The sequence below is a fragment of the Schistocerca piceifrons genome, chromosome 5 (assembly GCF_021461385.2).
Source record: "Schistocerca piceifrons isolate TAMUIC-IGC-003096 chromosome 5, iqSchPice1.1, whole genome shotgun sequence".
NCBI classification, from domain to species: Eukaryota; Metazoa; Arthropoda; class Insecta; order Orthoptera; family Acrididae; genus Schistocerca; species Schistocerca piceifrons.
The window spans coordinates 542,518,606-542,542,775 of record NC_060142.1 but is presented as its reverse complement, the minus strand read 5'-3'; the positions used below and the strand labels follow the sequence as shown (position 1 = coordinate 542,542,775).

The 24,170-nt window shown below is 40.4% G+C and overlaps 1 protein-coding gene across 1 annotated transcript in view; it reads right to left on the bottom strand.

Moving 5' to 3' along the window:
• The window catches only part of LOC124798482 (5-hydroxytryptamine receptor 3A-like), a 162,337-nt gene that overhangs the window by 100,214 nt on the left and 37,953 nt on the right, over positions 1–24,170 (bottom strand). Inside the window, exons 3-5 of the mRNA XM_047261918.1 lie at positions 17,338–17,379; positions 10,203–10,312; positions 423–645 (exon numbers count right to left, since the gene is read on the bottom strand). Of these exons, the coding sequence (XP_047117874.1) occupies positions 423–645; positions 10,203–10,312; positions 17,338–17,379 (375 nt within the window). The remainder of the gene's footprint in view (positions 1–422; positions 646–10,202; positions 10,313–17,337; positions 17,380–24,170) is intronic.

The following is a 24,170-nucleotide window of genomic DNA, read 5'->3' as shown; positions in this document are numbered from 1 at the left end:
GATCACTAGAAAAGCATTCTGTTGGATGACCAGTTTCGGCGGCTATGTGCGGCCATCATCGTATCTTATGCTTTAAAATTTTTACAACGTAACTTTAAACTTTTTACAACATCAATACTACAAGACGTTGCACATTGCATATGCACTTCCCACTAACATCTCCAGTGTGAACCGACCTTTAACACTTACGAATAATGTGTTGTAAAAATTTTAAAACATAAGATCCTACAATGACAGAATATCTCTTGCAAAACCGGTCATCCACTAAAATTCTTTTGTAGCGCTCTTGACTTATGAAGTTTTCTTCACTTACCAGACATTGCACAGAGACTGGGAACTCCAGGAATATACAAGCATTAATTTTACCTCGATCATCATCGTCATGTCCAATAATAGACAGTGCCTGCCCTTGGCATACTCACCCCCGTGCCATTGCGCAGCCTGATGCTGACCTCGTCGTCGAGATCCAGCCAGTTGATGAACATGAGGTAGCACGTGTGTGTGTCATACGGCCACTTGGCCAAGTCAACGCCGCAGTGCGAGTAGTACTCAGCATCCACCATACACGACACGTTGCCATCTGTCGTGACGCGGCAGAACCCGCCCCGTGGCATCATGGGCTGCAGCGCATTGCCGACTGCGCCCCTGGGGCAGAACCACAATAGTTACTTTACCGACATGAAGAAAAGGTTCGTGATGAATAGCTCATGCAGCTCTCAGGATCACTCTTCTCCTGAGTGTGGATAAATTACAACAGGTGTTCCACAGTGTTCAATTCTTGTGCCATTTCTGTTACTGCTATATGTAAATGACTTTCCATTCTCAACAAATAATGTAGAAATAGTGCTTTTAGCTGATGATGAAACCTTCATAATCAAGACCAACAGAACTGCAGCAATTAAAGAGCAATAAATCAAATATTCAGAAAAATAATTGAACTACCCCCTTAAATAGTCTGTGATTTCCAAAAAGTACAGCTCGTTCAGTCATCTACGTGGCAATACATATCATCATTATATGCATCAAAAAAATCTTAAAATATGCATGAAAAATGTTTAAAAATGCATGAAAAGTGTCGAAATATGCAAGATCAAATAACAAAAAACGTGGTGGTTACTGCGTGCATTACATCTCAGACTCGAACCTGTGCATATCAGTTACGAGGAAGAGCGCCGGTCTCGCGAAAAATCGGTACATTTAGAGCGCTGATATCATTTTCTGAATACTTTCTGGTAGAGTTTAGGAAGGGGGCCTTTCTGGGATTATTTTCTAAAAATTTTGCAAAATGAGAACGCGTACTGTGTTTCAAGAATTGTTACTACTTTGCTATTGTTATCGGTAACACCTGGATGTGATGCGAGTAAGTCGCAGAGAAACAATCAGTATGCACAGGACCAACTTCGAGATATATCGCATACAGAGGGGCACGCTCAAAAACTCTACAATATTTTATTTAAAACACAACATACAATCATGATTTTTAACAGTATTAACTTTTAATTAATACTATTGGACCAAAGCATCATTTATAATTTATTTTACATTTTTCTGCTGTTGTAAACATGAACGACCAAGTACTGTTCCAAATGTTCGGTAGTAAGATTGTATCTTCGATCTCTCAAAACATTTTTATAAGCAGGAAAGGCACGTTCTACATCAACTGAGGTAACTGGGCAGTATTTGAATTTCGGTGCTATGTTGGCACTTACTGTTTCTGGTGAAAGTTCACCTGTCCCTTAATAAAACTATCAATTTGGCACAAGGGTTATTATTTTAAATATTTTCAAACTTTTCTTTAAGTTTTCTTGGAAATACCTCTGGCAATGAGGAATTCACTAAAATAATCATTAATTGAATAGATTCAATCATCGCCAAACCTTGAGTTTCAAGCTGTTTAACGCTTGCAGATATATGTGAAAAGTGAGTGCTAATCACAACAATGTCTTTTTTAATACAGGAATCATTAAAAGCTTCCTTGCACTGGCATACTGCCAAAGCCTCGGCGATGTCGAAGTTGTTTACCACCCCTCTAATGGCCTCGAAATGTTCATTGTAAAACAACACAGTTTTGACCTTCGTACCCCAACGAGTTACCACTGGTTTGGGGGTAAAGATACATTTGGTAGTTTTTCTTTGTAGGTCTTGAAGCAAACAGGAGCCTCTAGAAACAGTTTCTTTGCGGATGAAATCAGTTTATTTACATTCACAAACGTGGAACGTACTTCTTCATAAAGGCGATGTACTCCATGAGCAAAGCAGGTCACATGAATCAAATTGGGATAAAATACTCGTAGGGCTTTTCCTGCTTTGATCATATAGGTAGCAACATCTCAGTTAAACACAAACACCCTTTCATCTGCAGAAGATTCTGGAAATATTTTTCTAATGGACTCATTCACAAATCTAGCGATAGTAGAATGATTTACTTTTTCAAGTTCTTTGCCGGCCGCTAAATAGGAAGAAGAACGCTCTCCTTTTAAAGCACCAGCAATTAAATTTGCAGTGTAACGACCACAAGTGTCTGTAGTTTCGTCAACGAAAATCCAGATAATGCTGTCCTTGAGTTCACTGCGTATTTCTTCCAGAACATTTACGAAAATTGTCGGTATGTAATTTTTACGCAATATTGACTCATCTGGCATAATTTGTTTTAAGCAGAATTTGCGCAGGAAGCCTTTGAGGATAGGGTTTGTAATTTTGTGAAGAGGAATGTTGCTTGCAGTGAATGCTTCACATAGATCTATGTTAAACCAACTGATATTGGTTACCTTTGGACAAATCTCTGCTACTACACCTTGCTGTTGTCAGAAATTGTTGTCGTGATCCTTTCTTCTGCATTCCTACAATATAATGACTTGTCTTCCACACGCTGGTCTATTTGAAACTTTTTTCGCACGAAACGTTTTTCTCGCAAACTCGACAATATAAAATAATTCCGTCATTTGTAAATATTCCAGGATGGTCATCTATCCACGAAACGACGTTTCTTTTTTCGGGCGGCGAGGTGCCTAACACGTTACACACTGCACGTCGTAAACAAGTTCACCTATGTACAAGTAAATGGAAAGCTAAGCTGAAACTGTGGACGTGCGACTAAAATATTGTTGTTGTTGTGGTCTTCAGTCCTGAGACTGGTTTGATGCACCTCTCCATCCTACTCTATACTGTGTATGCTTCTTCATCTCCCAGTACGTACCGCAGCCTACATTCTTCTGAATCTGCTTAGTGTATTCATCTCTTGGTCTCCCTCTACGATTTTTACCCTCCACGCTGCCCTACAATACCAAATTTGTGATCCCTTGATGCCACAGAATATGTCCTACCAACCGATCCCTTCTTCTAGTCAAGTTGTGCCACAAATTCCTCCCCAATCCTACTCAGTACCTTCTCATTAGTTATGTGATCTACCCATCTAATCTTCAGCATTCTTCTGTAGCACCACATTTCGAAAGCTTCTATTCTCTTCTTGTCCAAACTATTTACCGTCCATGTTTCACTTCCATACATGGCTACACTCCATACAAATACTTTCAGAAACGACTTCCTGACACTAAAATCTATACTCAATGTTAATAAATTTCTCTTCTCCAGAAACGCTTTCCTTGCCATTGCCAGTCTACATTTTATATCCTCTCTACCTTCGACCATCATCAGTTATTTTGCTCCCCAAATAGCAAAAATCATTTACTACTTTAAGTGTCTCATTTCCTAATCTAATTCCCTCAGCATCACCCGAATTAATTCGACTACATTCCATTATACTCGTTTTGCTTTTGTTTATGTTCATCTTATATCCTTCTTTCAAGACACTGTCCATTCCGTTCAACCGCTCTTCCAAGTCCTTTGCTGTCTCTGACAGAATTACAATGTCATCAGCGAACCTTAAAGTTTTTATTTCTTCTCCATGGATTTTAATACCTACACCGAATTTTTCTTTTGTTTCCTTCACTGCTTGCTCAATATACAGATTTAATAACATCGGGGAGAGGCTACAACACTGTCTCACTTCCTTCCCAACCACTGCTTCCCTTTCATGTCCCTCGACTCTTACAACTGCCATCTGGTTTCTGTACAAATTGTAAATAGCCTTTCCCTCCCTGTATTTTACACCTGCCACCTTCAGAATTTGAAAGAGAGTATTCCAGTCAACATTGTCAAAAGCTTTCTCTAAGTCTACAAATGCGAGAAATGTAGGTTTGCCTTTTCTTAATCTAGCTTCTAAAATAAGTCGTAAGGTCAATATTGCCTCACGTGTTCCCATATTTCTGCGGAATCCAACCTTTTCTTCCCCGAGGTCGGCTTCTACCAGTTTTTCCATTCGTCTGCAAAGAATTCGCGTTAGTATATTGCAGCCGTGACTTATTAAACTGATAGTTCGGTAATTTTCACATCTGTCAACGCCTGCTTTCTTTGGGATTGGAATTATAATATTCTTCTTGAAGTCTGAGGGCATTTCGCCTGTCTCATACATTTTGCTCACCAGATGGTAGAGTTTTGTCAGAACTGGCTCTCCCAAGGCTGTCAGTAGTTCTAATGGAATGTTGTCTACTACCGGGGCCTTGTTTCGACTTAGGTCTTTCAGTGCTCTATCAAACTCTTCATGCAGTATTATATTTCCCATTTCATCTTCATCTACATCCTCTCCCATTTCCATAATATTGTCCTCAAGTACATCGCCGTTGTATAGACCCTCTATATACTCCTTCCACCTTTCTGCTTTCCCTTCTTTGCTTAGAACAGGGTTTCCATCTGAGCTCTTGATATTCATACTAGTGGTTCTCTTTTCTCCAAAGGTCTCTTTAATTTTCCTGTAGGCAGTATCTATCTTACCTCTAGTGATATAAGCCTCTGATCCTTACATTTTTTCTCTAGCCATGCCTACTTAGCCATTTTGCACTTCCTGTCCATCTCATTTTTGAGACGTTTGTATTCCTTTTTGCCTGCTTTATTTACTGTATTTTTGTATTTTCTCCTTTCATCAATTAAATTCAATATTTCTTCTGTTACCCAAGGATTTCTTCTAGCCCTCGTCTTTTTACCTACTTGATCCTCTGCTGCCTTCACTATTTCATCCCTCAAAGCTACCCATTCTTCTTCTACTGTATTTATTTCCCGCATTCTTGTCAATTGTCCCCTTATGCTCTCCCTGAAACTCGATACAACCTCTGGTTCTGTCAGTTTCTCCAGGTACCATCTCCTTAAATTGCCAGCTTTTTGCAGTTTCTTCAGTTTTAATCTACAGTTCATAACCAATAGTTTGTGGTCAGAGTCCACATCTGCACCTGGAAATGTCTTAGAATTTAAAACCTGGTTGCTAAATCCTTGTCTTACCATTATATAATCTATCTGAAACCTGTCAGTATCTCCAGGCTTCTTCCATGTATACAACCCTCTTTAATGTTTCTTGAACCAAGTGTTAGCTATGATTAAGTTATGCTCTGTGCAAAATTCTTCCTTCTCTTCCTTTTTCCTACTATCGAATTCCAGTCACCCATGACTATTAAATTATCGTCTCCCTTCACTATCTGAATAATTTCTTTTATCATCATACATTTCTTCAATTTCTTCGTTATCTACAGAGCTAGTTGGCATATAGACTTGTACTACTGTCGTAGGCGTGGGCTTCGTGTCTATCTTGGCCACGCGTTCGCTGTGCTGTTTGTAGTAGCTTACCCGGATTCCTATTATTTTATTCATTATTAAACCTACTCCTGCATTACCCCTATTTGATTTTGTATACATAACCCTGTATTCACCTGACCAAAAGTCTTGTTCCTCCTGCTACCGAACTTCACTAATTCCCACTATATCCAACTTGAATCTATCCATTTCCATTTTTAAATTTTCACACCTACCTGCCCCATTCATTAAGGGATCTGACATTCCACGCTCCGATCCGTAGAACGCCAGTTTTCTTTCTCCTGATAACGTCGCCCTCTTGAGTAGTCCCCGCCCGTAGATCCGAATGGGGGACTATTTTACCTCCGGAATATTTTACCCAAGAGGGCGCCATCATCATTTATCCGCTTAATTTAATTGTTGTCGACGCGTACGGCATCACAGCGGAGGAAATTTACCGGGGGCGCGGGCGCAGGAGCATTGACTCTGACTTCCTGTTCCTCTTCTGTAATGATTTTGCTAGGCGGTAGCCTCTCGGTTAGCGATTGTACGCAGCTCTAGATAGCGGTCAACTTGTGAGACATCAAAACTAGATCAAACAAGAGACCGCCCGTCTAAATTTTACAAACATTGTAAACATAGAGCGAAAATATCTATCATCACTAGTTTTTTGCTACAATATTCAATAACCGGTGAAAAGGAGCCAAATATCCAAATGCACATGCAACATGTAAATGCATAAAATCCGGTCTCTAATCATCGTCAATGACAATACAAATCTCTTGAGGCTTATATGGCCATTTTTTGACGTTTACCTGTTGAATTTTTGTCTCGGTGTTTTCATCTCAAGTATGCTACTCAGAAGTTGCCAGCTATGGAGGACGAACCTTTAAAGTACCGATACGTAGCTTTTATGTCCTATTAATACAGCGATGGCTGTAAATAGTTGGTAGGTTTATGAAAACACGATATCCAAATGTAATAATGTACTCAAAACATTTTGCACCTTAATGTAGCGAGGCGGCGGAAGCATTGGGTGCCCAGCAGCCACAAGTACGAGCTAGTATAAAAGCAAACACCTTTCCGGCAAAACACTTTTAATTCATTAATCATACTCTGTGGCCTCGGTGCAGATTAAGTGAACGAAGTAATTATCTTAGTCAACCAGATATTTATTATTCTCTGATGGAAATGACACTCTCCAATTTCCCCCTACTTTACAATCTTCGGCCTCTCGCATCAAGTTCGTCCTGCTTGTTTTAATATATCTTCCATTAGGTCGTCCTCTGGGCCGTTTCATACCGTGAGGAATCCAACACAGAACCTTCTCCGGCTACCCTTTCTCATTTTATATCGTCAGATGCCAAGTTTAACTGCGTTTCAGCTTCGTTACAGTCAGTTTCATAATCTCAATACGTGTATTTTACCTTCAACGATTCTTTACTTTCTTTACAGCCGGCATGCAGCTTTCCCTTACTATTTGGACAACCACCATGCTTTAACTGTGCATTTCATCTCCACGATTCCCTTCTGTAAGTTAGTATTGGCAGTGTACAGTAGTTACACGCTCTCCAAATAGAGCTCATTGGGAATTCATTTCGGAATACATTATTCAGTTTCCCTAACGAGCCCTGCACTACTTTTAGCCACCTCTTTACTTCTGTAAGTGCCCACCCTCTTATTGTTTTCAGTTGCAGTAAGTTTACAGATCAGTCAATTGTTTCAGTAAATTAATCATTAATTGTTAATAGATTCCTATCAGCTTACTGACCGCACGATTACTTTGTCTTATCGTAATTAAACTTCACTCCTGCTGTCACACTTGCTCTGTTCAGTTTCTCCACCCTTTGCTGATGTTGTTCTGGATCTGAATCTAGCAAAACAGTACTACCTGCAGTTAGAAGGTGGTTCAGAAAAAAAAAATCTGTTTATTTGTGTGCTTTCTTCGACCCAGTTAAATGAACGGAAGACCTCTTCCAGGACTGTAGAAAATAGTTGCGGTGGTATTGAGTCTCAATGCCCAAATCTTTTCTCAATTCAGAATTTTTTACTCTCTTCACATAATCGAATGGAAGCTGTCGACTTTTGTATGTCGGGGGAGGCAGCGAGGCAGCTGAGACAGGGCACCTCGAATGTACCCAAAATGAATAAACGTATCCTGGTGAGGTCTTCACTGAGTTACAGGGGACAGTGTGACGACTTTTCTGACTACTTGAGGAAATTTTTGAACTTTTATAGCTACAAAAATATGATATATATCTCTTTTCCTTCAGAGCCATTTGAACCATCTCTTTTCCTTTTTAATGGAGCTATTTTATTTCAGTGGTACTGGCAAGAGTCTACGAAAAGGACTTCGAAATTAAATGAATGGAACTCAATTAAACAGCAACGAGATAACAGAGCTGTCCGTCCATCAGATGACGTGCCACAAACGTCTGTCATCTTGTACCAAATTCAAGTACAGTAGGCAGGGTTAATGCGTTTACTATTTCGACTGTCGTATCAGGTACTCAATTACTAACAATACGACACTAAGAATTACATTGTCCAGGAACAAAAAAATACAGGCGTATCAGTAATTCCGCAACGAATTGCACCTTATTTCGTGCAAGTCTCATGGTTGAACACAGTTTTTCTAAATCAAGACAGTAGTTTCCCTGGTGAATTGTACAGGCACAGTGGCTGTAGTGTCACAGTAATCAGTTCCGAGGGAAAGCAGATGGAAACAGAGTTCTTTGAATACTTCCGTATAAAAAAGTATGCTTTATCGGGATCTACTTTATCAGGACTTTCACCTGCGACCAAATACAATAGCAGAGTGTTCCCTATAAGACCGAGAGAAAACTGATTTGGCCGTACGTAAGTTTACCAAAGACAGTTAGCTAGAAACACATAATACTTTGTACGTAAATGTCAAGTCGAGTTAGATATACAGGGTGAAAAGTATTTAAACCGACAAACTCTGGGAGGTTGTAGGGGACATCAAAACAAATATTTTTCCCTAATGTCATTTTTCCTATGAGGATTATTTAAACCGGTGGAGGTCATATTACTCTCTTCAGTCGTTAGAGGCCATATTACGAGCTTCAGTTGTTAGAGGGCGTATTACACTCTTTAGTTGTAGGCAACTGCTGTCTCCCAGTGTAGTAGTGCATTGTCTCTGTTAACTAATGGAGCGATAAACCTGGAGTGAGTACACTGGTATGGTTGGTGCGAACTACGTACGCACCACAACGGACGAGCTGCACAGCGGGTTTATCAACAAAAATATCCTAATCGCCGTATCCCGCATCATACGACCTTTGCTGCTGTGTACCAACGTCTGCGTGAGACCGGGTCATTTAGCAGATTACCTGGACAGGGACGCCGTCGCACGGTAAGAACGCTGCGATTTTCGGAAGCCGTCTTGCAGCATGTCGAGCGGGATCCTTCAATCAGCACTTACGCAATTGCACGTAACATGGGGACGAATCAGACGAATGGACGAATGTAAGAACAATCCTTCGAGAGTAGTTGTTACATCCATTTCACTTACAGCGTGTCCACAACCTGGAACCAGTTGATTATCCACCCAGAGCACAGTTTTCGCAGTGTTACCTGGAACAGTGTGAAATGCACCCTACATTTCCATCCTCCGTGTTGTTTACCGATGAAACAACGTTCAGGCGTGCTGGAGTCTTCAACATGCACAATTCGTATGTTTGGAGTGTGGATAACCCACATGCCACAGTTATTAGCACTCAATAAGTGCGGTTCTTCGTTAATGTGTGGGTCGGTGTTGTTGGGGACTGTTTAATTGGGCCGTATCTGCTACCTAGGCCATTAAATTGGCAGGTACTATTACAATTTCCTCGCCAGTGTATTGCTATAATTGCTGGAAGACGTCCCGCTCCCTACAAGACAACGCATGTGGTTCCAACATGACGGGGCGCCGGCAAATTTCAGTCGTCGTGTGCGACGATTCCTGGACCGATGGTTTCCAGAAAAATAGATTGGCACAGGTGGGTCCTGTACCATGGCCTGCTCGATCCCCGGATATGTCCCCTCTGGATTTTTTTGTGTGGGGAGAGATGCACAGCCTTGTTTACGCAACTCCTGTTGCATCAGAAGAGGATCTTGTTGCCCAGATAGTAGCAGCAGCAGGAACAATTCAGGATACTCCTGGGGTTTTTGCCCGTGTCAGACAGAACATGACCCGACGGTGTAACCTTTGTTTACGTGTCAATGGAGGCATTTTTTAAAATCTGCTGTAATTGAAATTGGGTTGTGTTAATGTGTTGTCTCTTGGTCATAAAAAATGGAAAAGTGTTTGTTGGTTTAATTAATTTGTCGTCAGAGAAATCTTCCTCTACCAGTTTAAATACTCATCATAGGGAAAATTGACATTAGGGAAAAATATTTGTTTTGATGTCCCCTACAACCTCCCAGAGTTTGTCGGTTTAAATACTTTTCACCCTGAATTTATTGAGTAATGAGACACTATAAATCACCGCTACCTGGCACAGAAACTTTGAGTCAGTGACTATGAATACTAAGAGTTTGCTTCCCTACTTTATTGTGATATTCAACAAAGGAATTATAACCTGCTGACATGGACCAGCTCCGGCGTCCAGATGGCATTCGCGCTCATGAGCACCTCCTTGATGCCTTCGTATCGGTTCGGATCCCATTTCAGGAGTTCATCCTTCCATTCCTATAAGAAGAAGACACCTTAAGTCAAGTATTACTCCAAAGATTTAAACATTTTGTGCAAAAAGAATTATTAAAAAAAAAACACAAGAATTTCAGTGCAGAAAGAATATGCCAAAGGCTTTATTGATTTATATTAAGCGACCACGTTGCGCGTTGGAACCCTTCCTACCTATGTCCATTCTTCTTACTTTCACTGCACATTTATAACAGAACTGAGGGTTACACAACTTGTAGTAACAATATTGACCCAGTAAGTCCAGCAATCGTTAATACAATGGGAGACATATTAATGATGGCAGGACAACATTATTCCTGAGATAATATTAACAGAACCTATAAAAGTATTTACAACTACAGTGCAACAACTACAACACGTATGTCCCGATCAAGGTACATGATGAGCAAAGGATGAGCCACTGAAACTAGGAAAAAGGTGACAGTAAAAATGTATGCTAAAGAAAATAAAAAAGCAAAATATAAATTAAAAATACAAGTTAGAGAAGACGATTGAGGAAGAGCAACGACAAAAGAATGAAAAGAAGAAATCTAAGTAGTAGAGAATGAACATTACAAAGGAAGTACCGGTACCTGCAGTAAAGTACAATTAAATATGGTAAAGTTGAAGACAGCGTAACTACGATAACATCAGAAAGCTTGTAAGTGAAGTAGACCATTTCAACAAAAAATAATTTGGAGGACATTTTAATGGTGTGTCGGGCAGCCACAAACCCACGTGGAGAGAACTTTCCATTATAGATACGTACAATGAGCGGTACATAATGCGTAAAACAACAATGAATAGTACAAAGCCGAAGAAGTACCGGTTCTCCCATCCTTTCAGTTGCCTTTTTAGCCCATTCTGAGCGCAAGACGTACTATCGCAACAAAGCAATCGAAAGTTGGCAGAACTAAGATCAGAAGGGCTCCCCAAGTCCTCTAAAAATCTGGCTTTTTAGAATAAATGTCGGAGATGGAATTGCAGAAAGAACTTCAGCACATTCCCCAAGATAAGGAGTTCAGCGTTTTGTTGCCCAGTATCGCAAAAGACGCAGAAATGGACGAAACTGTTGCACTATGCAATAACGCTCAAGTGATCTAGTACAGTTAAAATTTTTGATGCAAGCAAAAAGAAATTATAACAGGTATCGTTTAATCGAAGGAACACCATTCTATGTTTGGATCCATTTTACGACAGAAAACTGTCGCCAATCGTTTGACCGATCAATGAACCCCAACATTCAATATGAAGAGGGGTGCATTTTATCTCTTTTGTCAACATCGATCTGGTTTTCTACAATATTTCCGAATAAGAGGCTCTGTTACATCGGATATCCAAAGTACTTATCCACTAGCACAATTAACATTCCACACTTACAGAAGATTATGTTTATGTAGCGCAGCCTCATTAATCCTTGTACTCTGAATCTTATTTGCGAGTGAAATACAGTTGACAACTAATTCAATGTGATTGTATGTAAAGCAGTTTTTGCACGTGGAAAGGTTGGTAAATAGTTATACAGGGTAGCATAACTATAACACTTACCACGTTCTTTAAATCTCTATAGAACTATATTGTCGGGATAAAAACACTGTAGCCATGGATATTTTGTCAGGAACACTTACGACTAACAGCTATGCGAATGAAGTAGTAAGAAAAACAAAGACATACTATGGCCCAAAAAACTAGTAGCTCATGAGACCTCACTGGGGAACAAAAACAGGTATCCTGAAAGCCACTGTGTCAAATCAGATAGTTCTGATGTAATATCTGGTAACCTGTTCAGAGGTAACTTGAAACATTATTATTAAAGCCTTCAATTTGCAGCTCGATGGCTCATCCTTAGCTATATAACCGGTGAGGTGTCAAGGCAGGGCAGACGTTATGTATACTGCGTTGTAAAACAGCCCTCCACACTTTTGGAAATATTTTGTGGGGAACTGTCTTGTTGAAATTATGGATCAGCAGTTCGATGAACAAAAAAATGGTTCAAATGGCTCTGAGAACTATGGGACTCAACTTCTGAGGTCATCAGTCCCCTAGAACTTAGAACTACTTAAACCTAACTAACCGAAGGACAACACACACATCCATGCCCGAGGCAGGATTCGAACCTGCGACCGTAGCGGTCTCGCGGTTCCAGACTGTAGCGCCTAGAACCGCACAGCCACTCCGGCCGGCTTCGATGAACAAAATTAATCCATGAATGCGCGTCATGACAACCCAAAGCTAGTAAGACTCTCTTGGGAATGTAGTTGTCAACCCGCACATCATTGGCTATGTTCATGTGGTAGTTATACTGCGAGATGCCAACGGTTCAGTGTTACGTTCGAGCATTAGTTCTAGAGTGCTGAATATAGCTAATTGCGGGAGTAATGCTACGGCTCCCGCAGATTTTCCACTGTAAATGAAGACAGGTACAAGTTCTATGTATCCCTAGCAGTAGGGCGATTGTAAACATCCGTCATCTACTTCCTTCTTCACATCCCTGGTACTGGGATAACAATGTCCATCAAAGTCATAGACTGGCAGCTATTTTCTGCCGTAATACAGGAAACGTTTCTTTATTTGCCTTTCAGATTGCTGAAATCAAGTCTATAACTTATACTCACTCATAAGCTATCTTCTTAACGTGTAACAGCAACGAGCGCCAAGTAAAGGGACTTAGCTCAAAGTAGGCTGTTAATCATCACCGCAGGAATAGTGCGGCACTGTGTAAAAGCTTTTCTTCTTTTCAGTTCTCCACTATATCATAAAGTAACATTCTTAACAACGTGTTGGTCTTGGTCTGAAACACATTGTTTTCACTTCCTAGTTCGGTAAATTCTGAAATTGGATTTCTGCACGGGAAACAAGTGGAGCAAATATGGAACTGTGTGGACCAACATGACTTTTATTTTTTTGGCAATAATATCTTTTGAGTACACAAGATCTGTGACAGGGCGTATTTATTCTCTGTCGTCGTTTTCCGCCTCACAGATGTAAGTCTGCTTTTGTCCGAAATAAGGATAACAATCATCGATCACACCAGCCCTACAAATCTTCCTCCCTCTCCCCTCCCCCATTTTTCCTCCACTGCCAAGTTAACCATTCCTTGAAGCCCCAGAAATTGTATTATAACCTGTCCACTCTTTTAATCAAGTTGTCTCAAAGTGCGCTTTTCTACCAAATCCAATTCAGTTCATGTTCATCAGTAATCAGATCTAACGATCACCACATTTTAAAATTATCTTCTTGTATTGACATTCGAAGCATACGAGTGTGGGATTTGTGTCTGTGTTGAGACGCCATGATCGGCCTCATTTGAACTCTTCTGTAGGGAGGGTGAACTTGGAATTGGAGTGGCTGCTTAGGACGGATATAGGGCCCCATATTGGTTTGATTCCTGTGGATGCTATCGATAGTTGGGACTACACTAGGCATGGCCTTCACCTCAATAGGAAAAGGAAGGGAAAACTGTCTGGGTTGATTGCAGAAAACTTAAGGGGGGACACTGTCACAAGTGGCAGGTGTCAGAGGGATGCCTTTTAGGATAGGGAAGGGGGAAAGGAAACGAGTTTTAAGAGAGATTGGCAGCATCTAGAAGCATGTGCAACAGAGGTAGAGTTCCATAACAGATCCTATATAATAGAAACTATTTACCGAGCACCTGCAGGAAATTATAATCTTTTCATAAATCATCTATAAGCTCTTTTAGATTATTTAACAGAAAGAAACAAAGAAATTTTGATTGCTGGTGACTTTAATACAGATTTTCTAATGCAATCTTCCAGTAAACATTTATTGCAGTTAGTAATGATGTCTTTCAATCTAACTCACACTATAAACTTTCCAACTAGGATCACTAAATCCTCAAGGACAGCCATTGATAACTTTTTGGAGACAAAGCAAAGGAACAAAATCACATCATAAAACCTGTAATAAATGGACTATCAGATCATTACATGCAGCTCCTTGTTTTAGATGTAAATTCTAAGCAGATTATCAAGACTGCAAAATCGGAGTACAGGAGAGTAGTCAATCAATCAAAAATTGAGTGTTTTAGAAAACTGCTCAATGATATGAACTGGAAAGATGTTTATAGTGCTCATGACATGAATGAAAAATATAACACATTCATGAACAATGTCAGTACTATGTTTGAAAACTGTTTTCCTATAAAAGTTATCAAATAAAACAGAAGTCTATAATAAAACCATGGATTACACAAGAATAAAGATTTCCTGTAAGACAAAAAGGAAAATGTATCTATCGACCAAGATTAGCTCCAATGCTGATGATTTAGCTAACTACAAGGAATACTGTAAAATATTAAAAAAAGTAATTCAGACATCTAAACAAATGCACTATGAGAAGAAGATAGCAATGTCAGGGAACAAAATAAAAACAATATGGGATATAGTGAAAGAGGAGATCGGTAGAACCAGAAAGGAACAGGAACAAATAGCACTAAGGGTAGATGACACGTTAGTAACCGATGGGCATAGTATGGCAAATCTATTTAACAAGTACTTTATATCCGTTACTGACAGAATGGGATTGTCAGGATCAGTAAATAATGCCCTTGAATATCTGAAACTAGCCTTTACAAATAGCTTCAGGTACATGAATATGTCACTCACTTCAGCAAAATAAATAACTTCCATAACAAAATCTTTAAAAACAAAGCATTCTAGTGGTTGCGATGAAATATCTACAAAGTTAATTAAGGCACGTTCTTGTGAGTTCAGTACAATTCTAAGTTACTTGTGTAACCAGATAAATTATAGCTGGGACATTCCCTGACTGGCTAAAATATGCAGATGTAAAGCCTCTATTCAAGAGAGGGGATAAAGAGATATCATCAAACTACAGACCGATTTCACTTTTGCCAGCATTCTCAAAAATTTTAGAAAAAGTAATCTACAGGCAGCTTTTCAACCATCTGACCACAAATAACATATTATCAAGAACACAGTTTGGATTTCTGAAGGGTTCTGATATCGAGAAGGCTATTTACACCTACAGTGAAAATGTACTCATTTCTTTAAATAACATGGTACAAGCAGCAGGTATTTTCTGTGATTTGTCAAAGGCATTCGACTGTGTGAAACACAACATCCTTTTAAATAAATTATAATTCTATGGTGTCACAGGCAGTGCTGCAAAATAGTTCAAGTCATACATCACTAACAGGAAGCAAAGGGTGTCAGTGGAAGGGACTAGTGAATTAAGTCATCAATCATCATCAGAATGAGAAGAAATTCCCACAAGGATCCATCTTAGGGCCATTGCTTTTTCTTGTGTACATTAATGATTTCTCATCAGTTACATTGCCAGAAGCAGAGTTCGTTTTGTTTGCAGATGACACAAGTATTGCAATAAATAGTACGTCGAGAGTAGTTCTAGAAAGCTCTGCTAATGATATTTTCATGGATATTAATAAATGGTTTAAAACCAACTCACTGACATTAAACTTCGAAACGACTCACTATATGCAATTCAGAACCTGTAAGAGGTTTCCACCCAGCATATGCATAAAGTATGAAGAAGAGCAGATAGAAGAGGTTGACAGTCTTAAATTGCTGGGATTACAACTTGATAATAAATTCAGTTGGGAGGAGCACTCCACAGAACTGCAGAAACGCTGTAACAAATCTGTATTTGCAATTCGAGTGTTAGCAGACATAGGCGACATAAAAATGAAAAATCTTGCATACTTTGCCTACTTTCATTCCATAATGTCATATGGTATAATATTTTGGGGTAACTCTTCAAGTCAAACAAAAGTTTTCAGAGTCCAAAAGCGTGTAATACACATTATTTGTGGAGTAAATTCACGGACATCCTGTAGAAACCTCTTCAAAGAACTGGGTATACTAACTACGGCCTCTCAGTATATTTACTCCTTAATGAAATTTTTCCTAAATAATATATCTCGTTTTCCAGCAAACAGCTCAATTCATACATACAATACCAGGAACAAATATGATCTGCACAAGGACTTAAAAGCACTTACTTTAGTGCAAAAAGGGGTGCACTACTCAGGAACACTCATCTTCAATCATTTGCCAGAAAACGTAAAAAAAATTTAGTTATAAATAAAAATCAAGAATGAAATTTTCACTCTACAGCGGAGTGTGTGCTGATATGAAACTTCCTGGCAGATCAAAACTGTGTGTGGTACCGAGACTCGAACTCGGGACCTTTGCCTTTCGCGGGCAAGTGCTCTACCAACTGAGCTACCCAAGTACGACTCACGCACCGTCCTCACAGCTTTACTTCTGCCAGTACCTTGTCTCCTACCTTCCAAACTTTACAAAAGCTCTCCTGCGAACCTTGCAGAACTAGCACTCCTGAAAGAAAGGATATTGCGGAGACATGGCTTAGCCACAGCCTGGGGGATGTTTCTAGAATGAAATTTTCACTCTACAGCGGAGTGTGCACTGATATGAAACAAATAAAGATCAATTTAAAATGAGCCTGAAAGACTTACTAGTGGCCAACTCCTTCTACTCCATTGACGAATTTTTTAATAGAAACAAATGATGTATTGTATATATTCATACTATTAGTATTGTTATTTCAGCTTGAAAAAAAATTGACATGTTCCACATCCACGATGATTTCCTCAGCACGGATCTATGGAACGAAAAACTAATCTAATCTAATCTAGATTAGTATTCGAAGATAGCAAATTTCCATTTCTTCGTGAAAGTTTTCTTTCTCCTGGAAGACAAACATTTTGCATATTCTTTATTTCTGCCGTAGTCAGTTATTTTTCTGTCCAAATGGAAAGATTATCTTCTACTTGTAGTATCTCATCTCGAAGCCTGATTTCGCCAGAATCACCACATTTAATTTGCTAAACTTCATTAACTTCCTTTTCTCTTCCGAGACACTTCCCATTCCGCTAAACTGATATTCCAAATGCTTTGCCCTGTCTTACTGGATGCCTGCGTACCGTGGTAAGCTGAAGTGAGATATGAGAGGCCGAAAATTATCGTGAGTCTTTGTTACTCGCAAATCTTAAGATAAACGGATTTTACCCAGTAAGTCCAGGTCTCAACTCCCAGCATGTCGTGACTCATCTGTAAAGAGAAAAACGTTGTTAGCCTTTATATAAAACAGTACTATAGACATAAGTAAACATCAAAATAACAAAAAAAAGGCCTTACTAACAGACAGTATATATACATGATGTTGTGGTGCCTGTGTTAGTCTGATTACGATGCAAAGCTCCTTGGGACGTGCAAACATGTCGAAAGGAACAGGCACTGCGGTTACTACAGCCGTTATGAAATACATAAATGTGTTCGCAACTGCGAAAAAAGACAACCATCAGCTGTAGAATGGAAAGAAGACAAAGAAAATTTGTGCCGGAGCGGGAATCGAACGCGTATTTCCTCGTTATTGCGAGCGGTCACCTTACCATTTTCCATCCTTTCTTTTTTTCTTTTTTTTATTAAAAAAAATCTCATTTTTTTCACTTTTGTTCGTTGCATCTGCTCAGGGCGGACGTCGTAAGACATCCGTCTAAGTTCGTTGTTGATGGATTAACTCAGTATTTTTTATTACAGAGAAAAGTTAACCCTCTGACCAAACACAGTGAGCTACCGTGCCGACAAACCATTTTTTTTTCCTTTTTTTTTGGGGGGGGGAGGGTCTCCTTCCTCCCCTTCAACCCGTCCTTTACGCTCGCCAAGTGTCGCCTTCTCGGCCCGGCTTCTCCGCCTTTAAAGAATGAATGTAACTTGATGATGTGGAAACACGCTTCTTCTGAACGACAAACTAAGTATGCCCCTTCTGTTGCCTTTGTTTGCAACATGGCTTGAATAAAATTAAATGTAAATTCGATTGAGAAGGCAGTCACATAATCGTTATGGAAATGTAACTGCATCTGTAAATTTCGTTCTCCGTGCGTGGAAAAACGGAAAGAAGCAAACTCATTACTGCTGATAAGTAAAATTTCCTTCTTCAGAAGGTAATGAAGTAAAGTAGACTTCTTCTGCTTGATTTTACACATAATTAACATAAATGTGTCTTCTTGTGAAACGAAAAGGAAAGAAAGACAGAAACTAAATAAAGGGTGTATACCAGTTTCATCACTGTGCTTCCCCCAAAACAAAGTAATAGATACACATAGGCTTAACAGGTCTATACTGATGATCTTCTCTGATTACTTTCAGTTGGAAATCCTCCTCCTGCTACGTGAAGTACAAACTTTAACCATAAATCATTCGTCTAATATACGATATGCTTGGATGTGTAATGTAAATTACGCATTTTTATTGGTTACAGTATTGTTTTAGTTAAAAAATTTGCGTAATTTCCTTTGTATTTTTTAGTACACATCAACTTGTGGTGCTCAGTTGTAAGGTATACCCAGAAGTCCTCCCTATTGCTTGATTCTTTTGTTAGGATGTAATGCATCGTTTGGCCTTTCAACCAGTTAATTGTGTTTCGTTTTGTTTTAGGGTAAGGTATACCGTCAGGGTTTAAAAATTCAGCAGTCGTAACGGCATTGGGCGTAGTTCTGCTGACGCTCGCTATCTTTTGTCTTATGTAGAGCCATATTTCTTTTACCCTTTCACACAGCAACCTATGCTCTTCGGTATCTGGTATATTACATAATGTACACAGCGGTGACTCGGCCAATCGAATAGAGTGAAGTTTAGAGTTCGTCGTAATTTTTCTGTTTACAGCAAAGTACCAGGTCGATTTGACATACGTTGGCAGGTTCCGGCAGTGAATATTTTTCCATATTGTTTCCCAGTTATAACAAGGATACTTTTGTTCTACTTCGTTTCTGGGTTTGTCTTTCATCAAGTAATTGTAAAGTTCTTTTACTTTCATGATGTCTTTTTCAGGAATCCTTGCCTGTATGTAGCTGTATTCTACGAAAAAGTATTTCAAGTGGTATAATCCGTTGGGTATGTGTTGGACATCTATAGGTGCACTGACGTAAGCAGGAGCTATTTCGTGTAACAAATGTGCAGCAAGGGTACCACTTGGTTCTTTCCATTGTTTGTATGTGGTAGCAAGGTATAAGGCTTGCGCTTTTTTGCTGACATCGATGAGATTTAACCCACCACATTTCGTAGGGAGCGTCAGAATGTCATATTTGACTTTGAAAATACGTCCGCGGCTCACAAAGTGTCCTAGTGCAGATGCGATGCTTTTCAACAAAGTCGCAGGTGGGGGCAGAACTTGTACTACATAATTAACTTTGGATGTGATGTATACATTTGCCACTGTTACTTTTTGAAGTTCATCGAATTTCCTAATACTATGTGCTTGTACAGAGGCGCGTATGCTGTTAAATAATTTTCGATAATTCGCGGCAATAGTGTGCTTGATATTTCATTTAAAATCTATGCCGAAACTTTTCATGGTTACAAGCTCGCGTAACAGATCCTGCGTTTGGGTCCCAATTCCACGACCAATATTGAAAATCCCCGACTTTGTTCTATTATGTTTTGCACCAGATGCCTGTTCATATTCTGTTACTGTTCGTAGTGCGCTCTGTACTTCAGCGCCATTCACGACTAGGAAGCCAACATCATCAGCGTACGCCTTGCACACGATCTTTTCTCCATGTATTTGTAGTCCTTGTAGATGTTTCATAAGGGAGACAAGCAGGGGCTCGATGGCGATGGCGAAGAGTGCCATTGACATTGGACACCCTTGCCTAATTGAGCTGGTGACGTCAATCTGGCGGCTAATGTGTCCATTGATGACAAATCTGGCTGAGTTGTTTGTTAATGTATTTCTTACTACCGCAATGAATCTAGGTGGGAAGCCCATTGCGCCCATGGTGCGAAGGAGAAAACGATGATTTACCCTGTCGAATGCTTTATCAAAGTCGAGTGAGATGAGTGCACATTTTATTTTGCAGACGTCGGCCGTTGAGATTAGGTCCCTGTAATCACAAAGGGTCTGGAGAATTCTCCTATCTTTGCCCACACTTGTTTGATAAGGTCCGGTGACGCTGGTCATTGTGGTTTTCAGCCTGCGAGCGAGGATGCGGCCAAAGATTTTGTAATCGCTGTTTGTAAGCGTAATTGGCCTCAGAGTGCTTACAGATTTCGTATTGGTAGTTTTTGGCACTAACACTACGAGTCCCACACGAAATTCTTTCGGGATGCCATTTTCAGGGTTTAGCAGTTCGTTGCAGATGAGAGTAAACTTGCCTTTTACGAGGCCACTGAATCAGCGATAAAATTCTGCCTGAATTCCATCTGCCCCTGGAGCAGTGGCATACTTTGCCCTGGAGGTTGATCATTAACTCGTCTTGAAGCTGTTCGTCAACCGGTTGACTAGACATTAAGGATTCAAAATGCTGTACGATTGCCTCTTTAATCTCTCTTTGCTTCGTCAGCTTCCTTCCATCATCAGTTGTTATTTCAGATATCTTGCGGGACGCCCTTTTGCTTTCACGAATGACATGATAAATGGAAGTGACCTCGTGCTGTGCTATATTCTGGGCACGCGACCTTATTTGGTAGCCTTCCAGTTGTTTACGCCGTAGTGCTAAAATTTTTGCTTTAATTTTGTTAATTCTTTCGTAGTTGTCCACGACTGTTGTATCGGACTTGTACAAATCCCGTAGACATTGAAAGTAAAATTCTATAGTTGATTTGTACCAAAAGTTTTTGTCTTTTGAGTAGTTTATGAAAAACCTCCGTATTTTGGGTTTGGCATGCTTCAGCCAGCAGTCAGTGCCAGCGTTTTACGAGCTAAATTTGCTTTCACACTCTTGCCATACCTTTTAAAATGCCTCCTGACAAGCATGGTCTTCCAGATGTGACACGTTGAGCTTCCATGTGCCTCTACCTCGGAAGGTCCCTTGTTTTATCAGATTGATTGTGCATATGTATGCAGCATGATCCGAAAAAACGGTAGGCCATACTTCGGACTGCAAAATGAGGTGTTTCAAATTGTGCGTTACTTATATCCTGTCGAGACGGCTCGCCGAGTGACTTGTGGCGTGGGTGAAGCCAGGGGCTGCACCGTGCATATGTTCCCATGAGTCTATTAGTCTTAAGTCATTAACTATACGTTCCAGTTCAGTACACTTGTTGAAATTGGGAGTTTGGTCTTTGGCATGCAAAACACTGTTAAAATCTCCTCCCAGGATAAGGTGTTCATATCGAGTTCCAAATAGTGGGACAATTTCTTCTTTAAAGAACTCCGTTCTGCGGTGCCTGTTACTGGATCCTGAAGGGACATACACTTTAATGAGTCCTATTTTGTTTATTGTGGCCGCTAAACTTCTGTCATTTCTTCGTCGGCATTGTTATGGTCGCTTTCGTCTGCCCAGCTGGTTGAGGTTGTCGTCGTGGGTGGGACGAGTGAAGCTTCATGAGAGTGACTCGTTTCTTGGGGGCGGGTGGATGCTTTCTTTGTTGGCTTTCCTTGGACGTCTCGTTTTTCCAGCGCAGAAGGGGAACGCTCCTCAGAAACTGGTGTCGCTTTCGTGTTGCTATAGATCTGTTAGCTTAAGGTACTACCTATTTCCTTCGCTTTTTGTCGGAGTGTGGAAGCTGTCTCCTCTGCACCTTTGCGCGCCAGCCGGCGTTTCTTATTTTTCTTCGGAGAATTGCCTCTCGACGGACTTCCTTCAGTATCCAAGTTAGTGTCGCTTTCCTGCAAGGTGTGTCGGTCTTCAACTTCCGGCGGATCTGCTGCCTTTACAGTTGCAGGTGCCTGGTTCGGTGGAACTTCAACTGTGTGACTTCAACTGTGTGACGGGGCTCTTGTAGGTCGTCAGCTATGACGGCACTGACGTCCATCGGAATTTCAGTGTCTGGAGAATTTGTATTTGCACACGATTCAGGGACTGAGGAAGCAGTCGGCCGTTCGCGTGCCACGGCGGCATAAGTTCCAGGTAGTGTTGTCATCGCCGGTGGCCTGGCGGCCTCGCCGGCCGGCAGCTGTGCAACGCGCCGCTGTATACATTCTGCGCGAACGTGCACAGGCTTGTTACAGGCGGCACAGGTTCGCGGTTGGTCGTCATAAATTACAATCCCTCTATATCCGCAGACATTGATGTACGACGGGATGTGCTTTTGTAACTCTACTCGAAGCTGCCGTACGCCATTTAGTAGTGGGAATTTATGCGCGCTTGACCATTTCTCGGCAAAGTTGCTGAGCACTTTCCCGAAGGGTGAAATTACAGCATTAATTTGGTCTGTTGTAATCTCAAAAGGCAACTCGAACTTTCGAATTGTGCGAATGCCAAAACCAGCACGTGCAACGGTGACTTCGCCAACGTTTCCATCTGAGTGCTTAAATTTCATGACACCTCCGGAACACTCTACTATTTTCTCGCACAACTCGGAACTACGCATTTTAACAAACACGACACAAGCTACAATCGACAGGTGGATCCCAATTACATCATTGAAGGAGAGCTTCACATCTTCTTCTAACCAATTTTCTATTTCAAACGACTTGGGTCTAGCATATCGAGGATCAAAGGTAAGTTGCAACGTATCTTTTCGACTTGGTTGAGCCATCACTGCATGCTAGTCATTATTTCTCGAAGTGTTCTACAAACAGGGTTTTAAGCCGCAGCAAGCGCAAGACTTACCACGCGGAAGCACAGACGGCGCAGCGCACAGCACACTACGTCCTACCTCCACGCCGTCCGCCGGCGAACTGGTCCATTTGGCTATTCGTGTACGACTCACGGTCAGACCCAGACTTCCATATGCCGTCAACCATGCATCTACAACCTGTACTCGTATTTCCATTATGTATATTCCCCTACAAGGGAGGCGTTTAACTTCGAAATCGCTTTCCTGGTATCGGCAGATAAATACCAAGCTGCAATGCCTGTATTATAGCGAATTACGACGCAATGTTCATTACATATATCTTGTGTATTTTATAAAGGCTGCAGTCGCCACAGTGCCTGTTACTTTGGACACGCATGTATGTGTGGTATCAACGTTCGATACCACACTTGTTAGGGTTACAAGAAGACAGGACTATAAGAAACACCACACAATTGATTCAGTACATAAAATGCATACAAGTTTCAGACAAAGCCACCCTCCTGTCATTTGATGTAGAGAATACGTATTCCAATATACCAATAACTGAAACAATAAACATTGTAGAACAAAATCTTATTGACACACAGCACACTTCCACATGAATATGTCAAAGACACAGTCAGTTTGCTAGAGCTAATAACAGAACATAATTAATTTCAGTTCAATAATAAATTCTATTTGCAAAGTGAAGGATCACCAATGGGATCTGTAGTGTACGAAACCATAGAAAACATATTTATGAACCATGTAGAACAGATTGTATTCAAGAAAATAGTGCCAAAGAGGTACAACATCCTATACTGGATTAGATATATGGATGATATCTTGTGCCTGATAGATGAACCAAACAATAAAATTGACCAGCTACACACAGACATAAATTCTGTTCATGATAATTTTACGATAGAGAAAGAGCAAAACAGACAGTTACATTTTTTGGACATCACCATAAAGGTTCAAAACAAAGAACACACATTTGCCGAAAACTGACAACAACAGACACAATTATACAAGGGACATCACAACAAGCCAATTCTCAAAACTAGGCAGCACTTAGGTACATGCTCCACAGACTAAACACAGCACAATTACAAAATAGAAATGACTACTGTAATACAAATAGCCCCAAACAATGGATACAAAGAGAACTTAGTAACAAAGCTGAACAAGAGAATCAAGAAACAGAAAAGAACAAACACCCAACTGTCACGAACTCAAGGACAAAGTCACACACAAACAAATACACGTAATACAAGAACAGAAACAACACAAAGTGTGAAAGAAACGGAAAGTAAAAGATGGTACACAATGACATACAA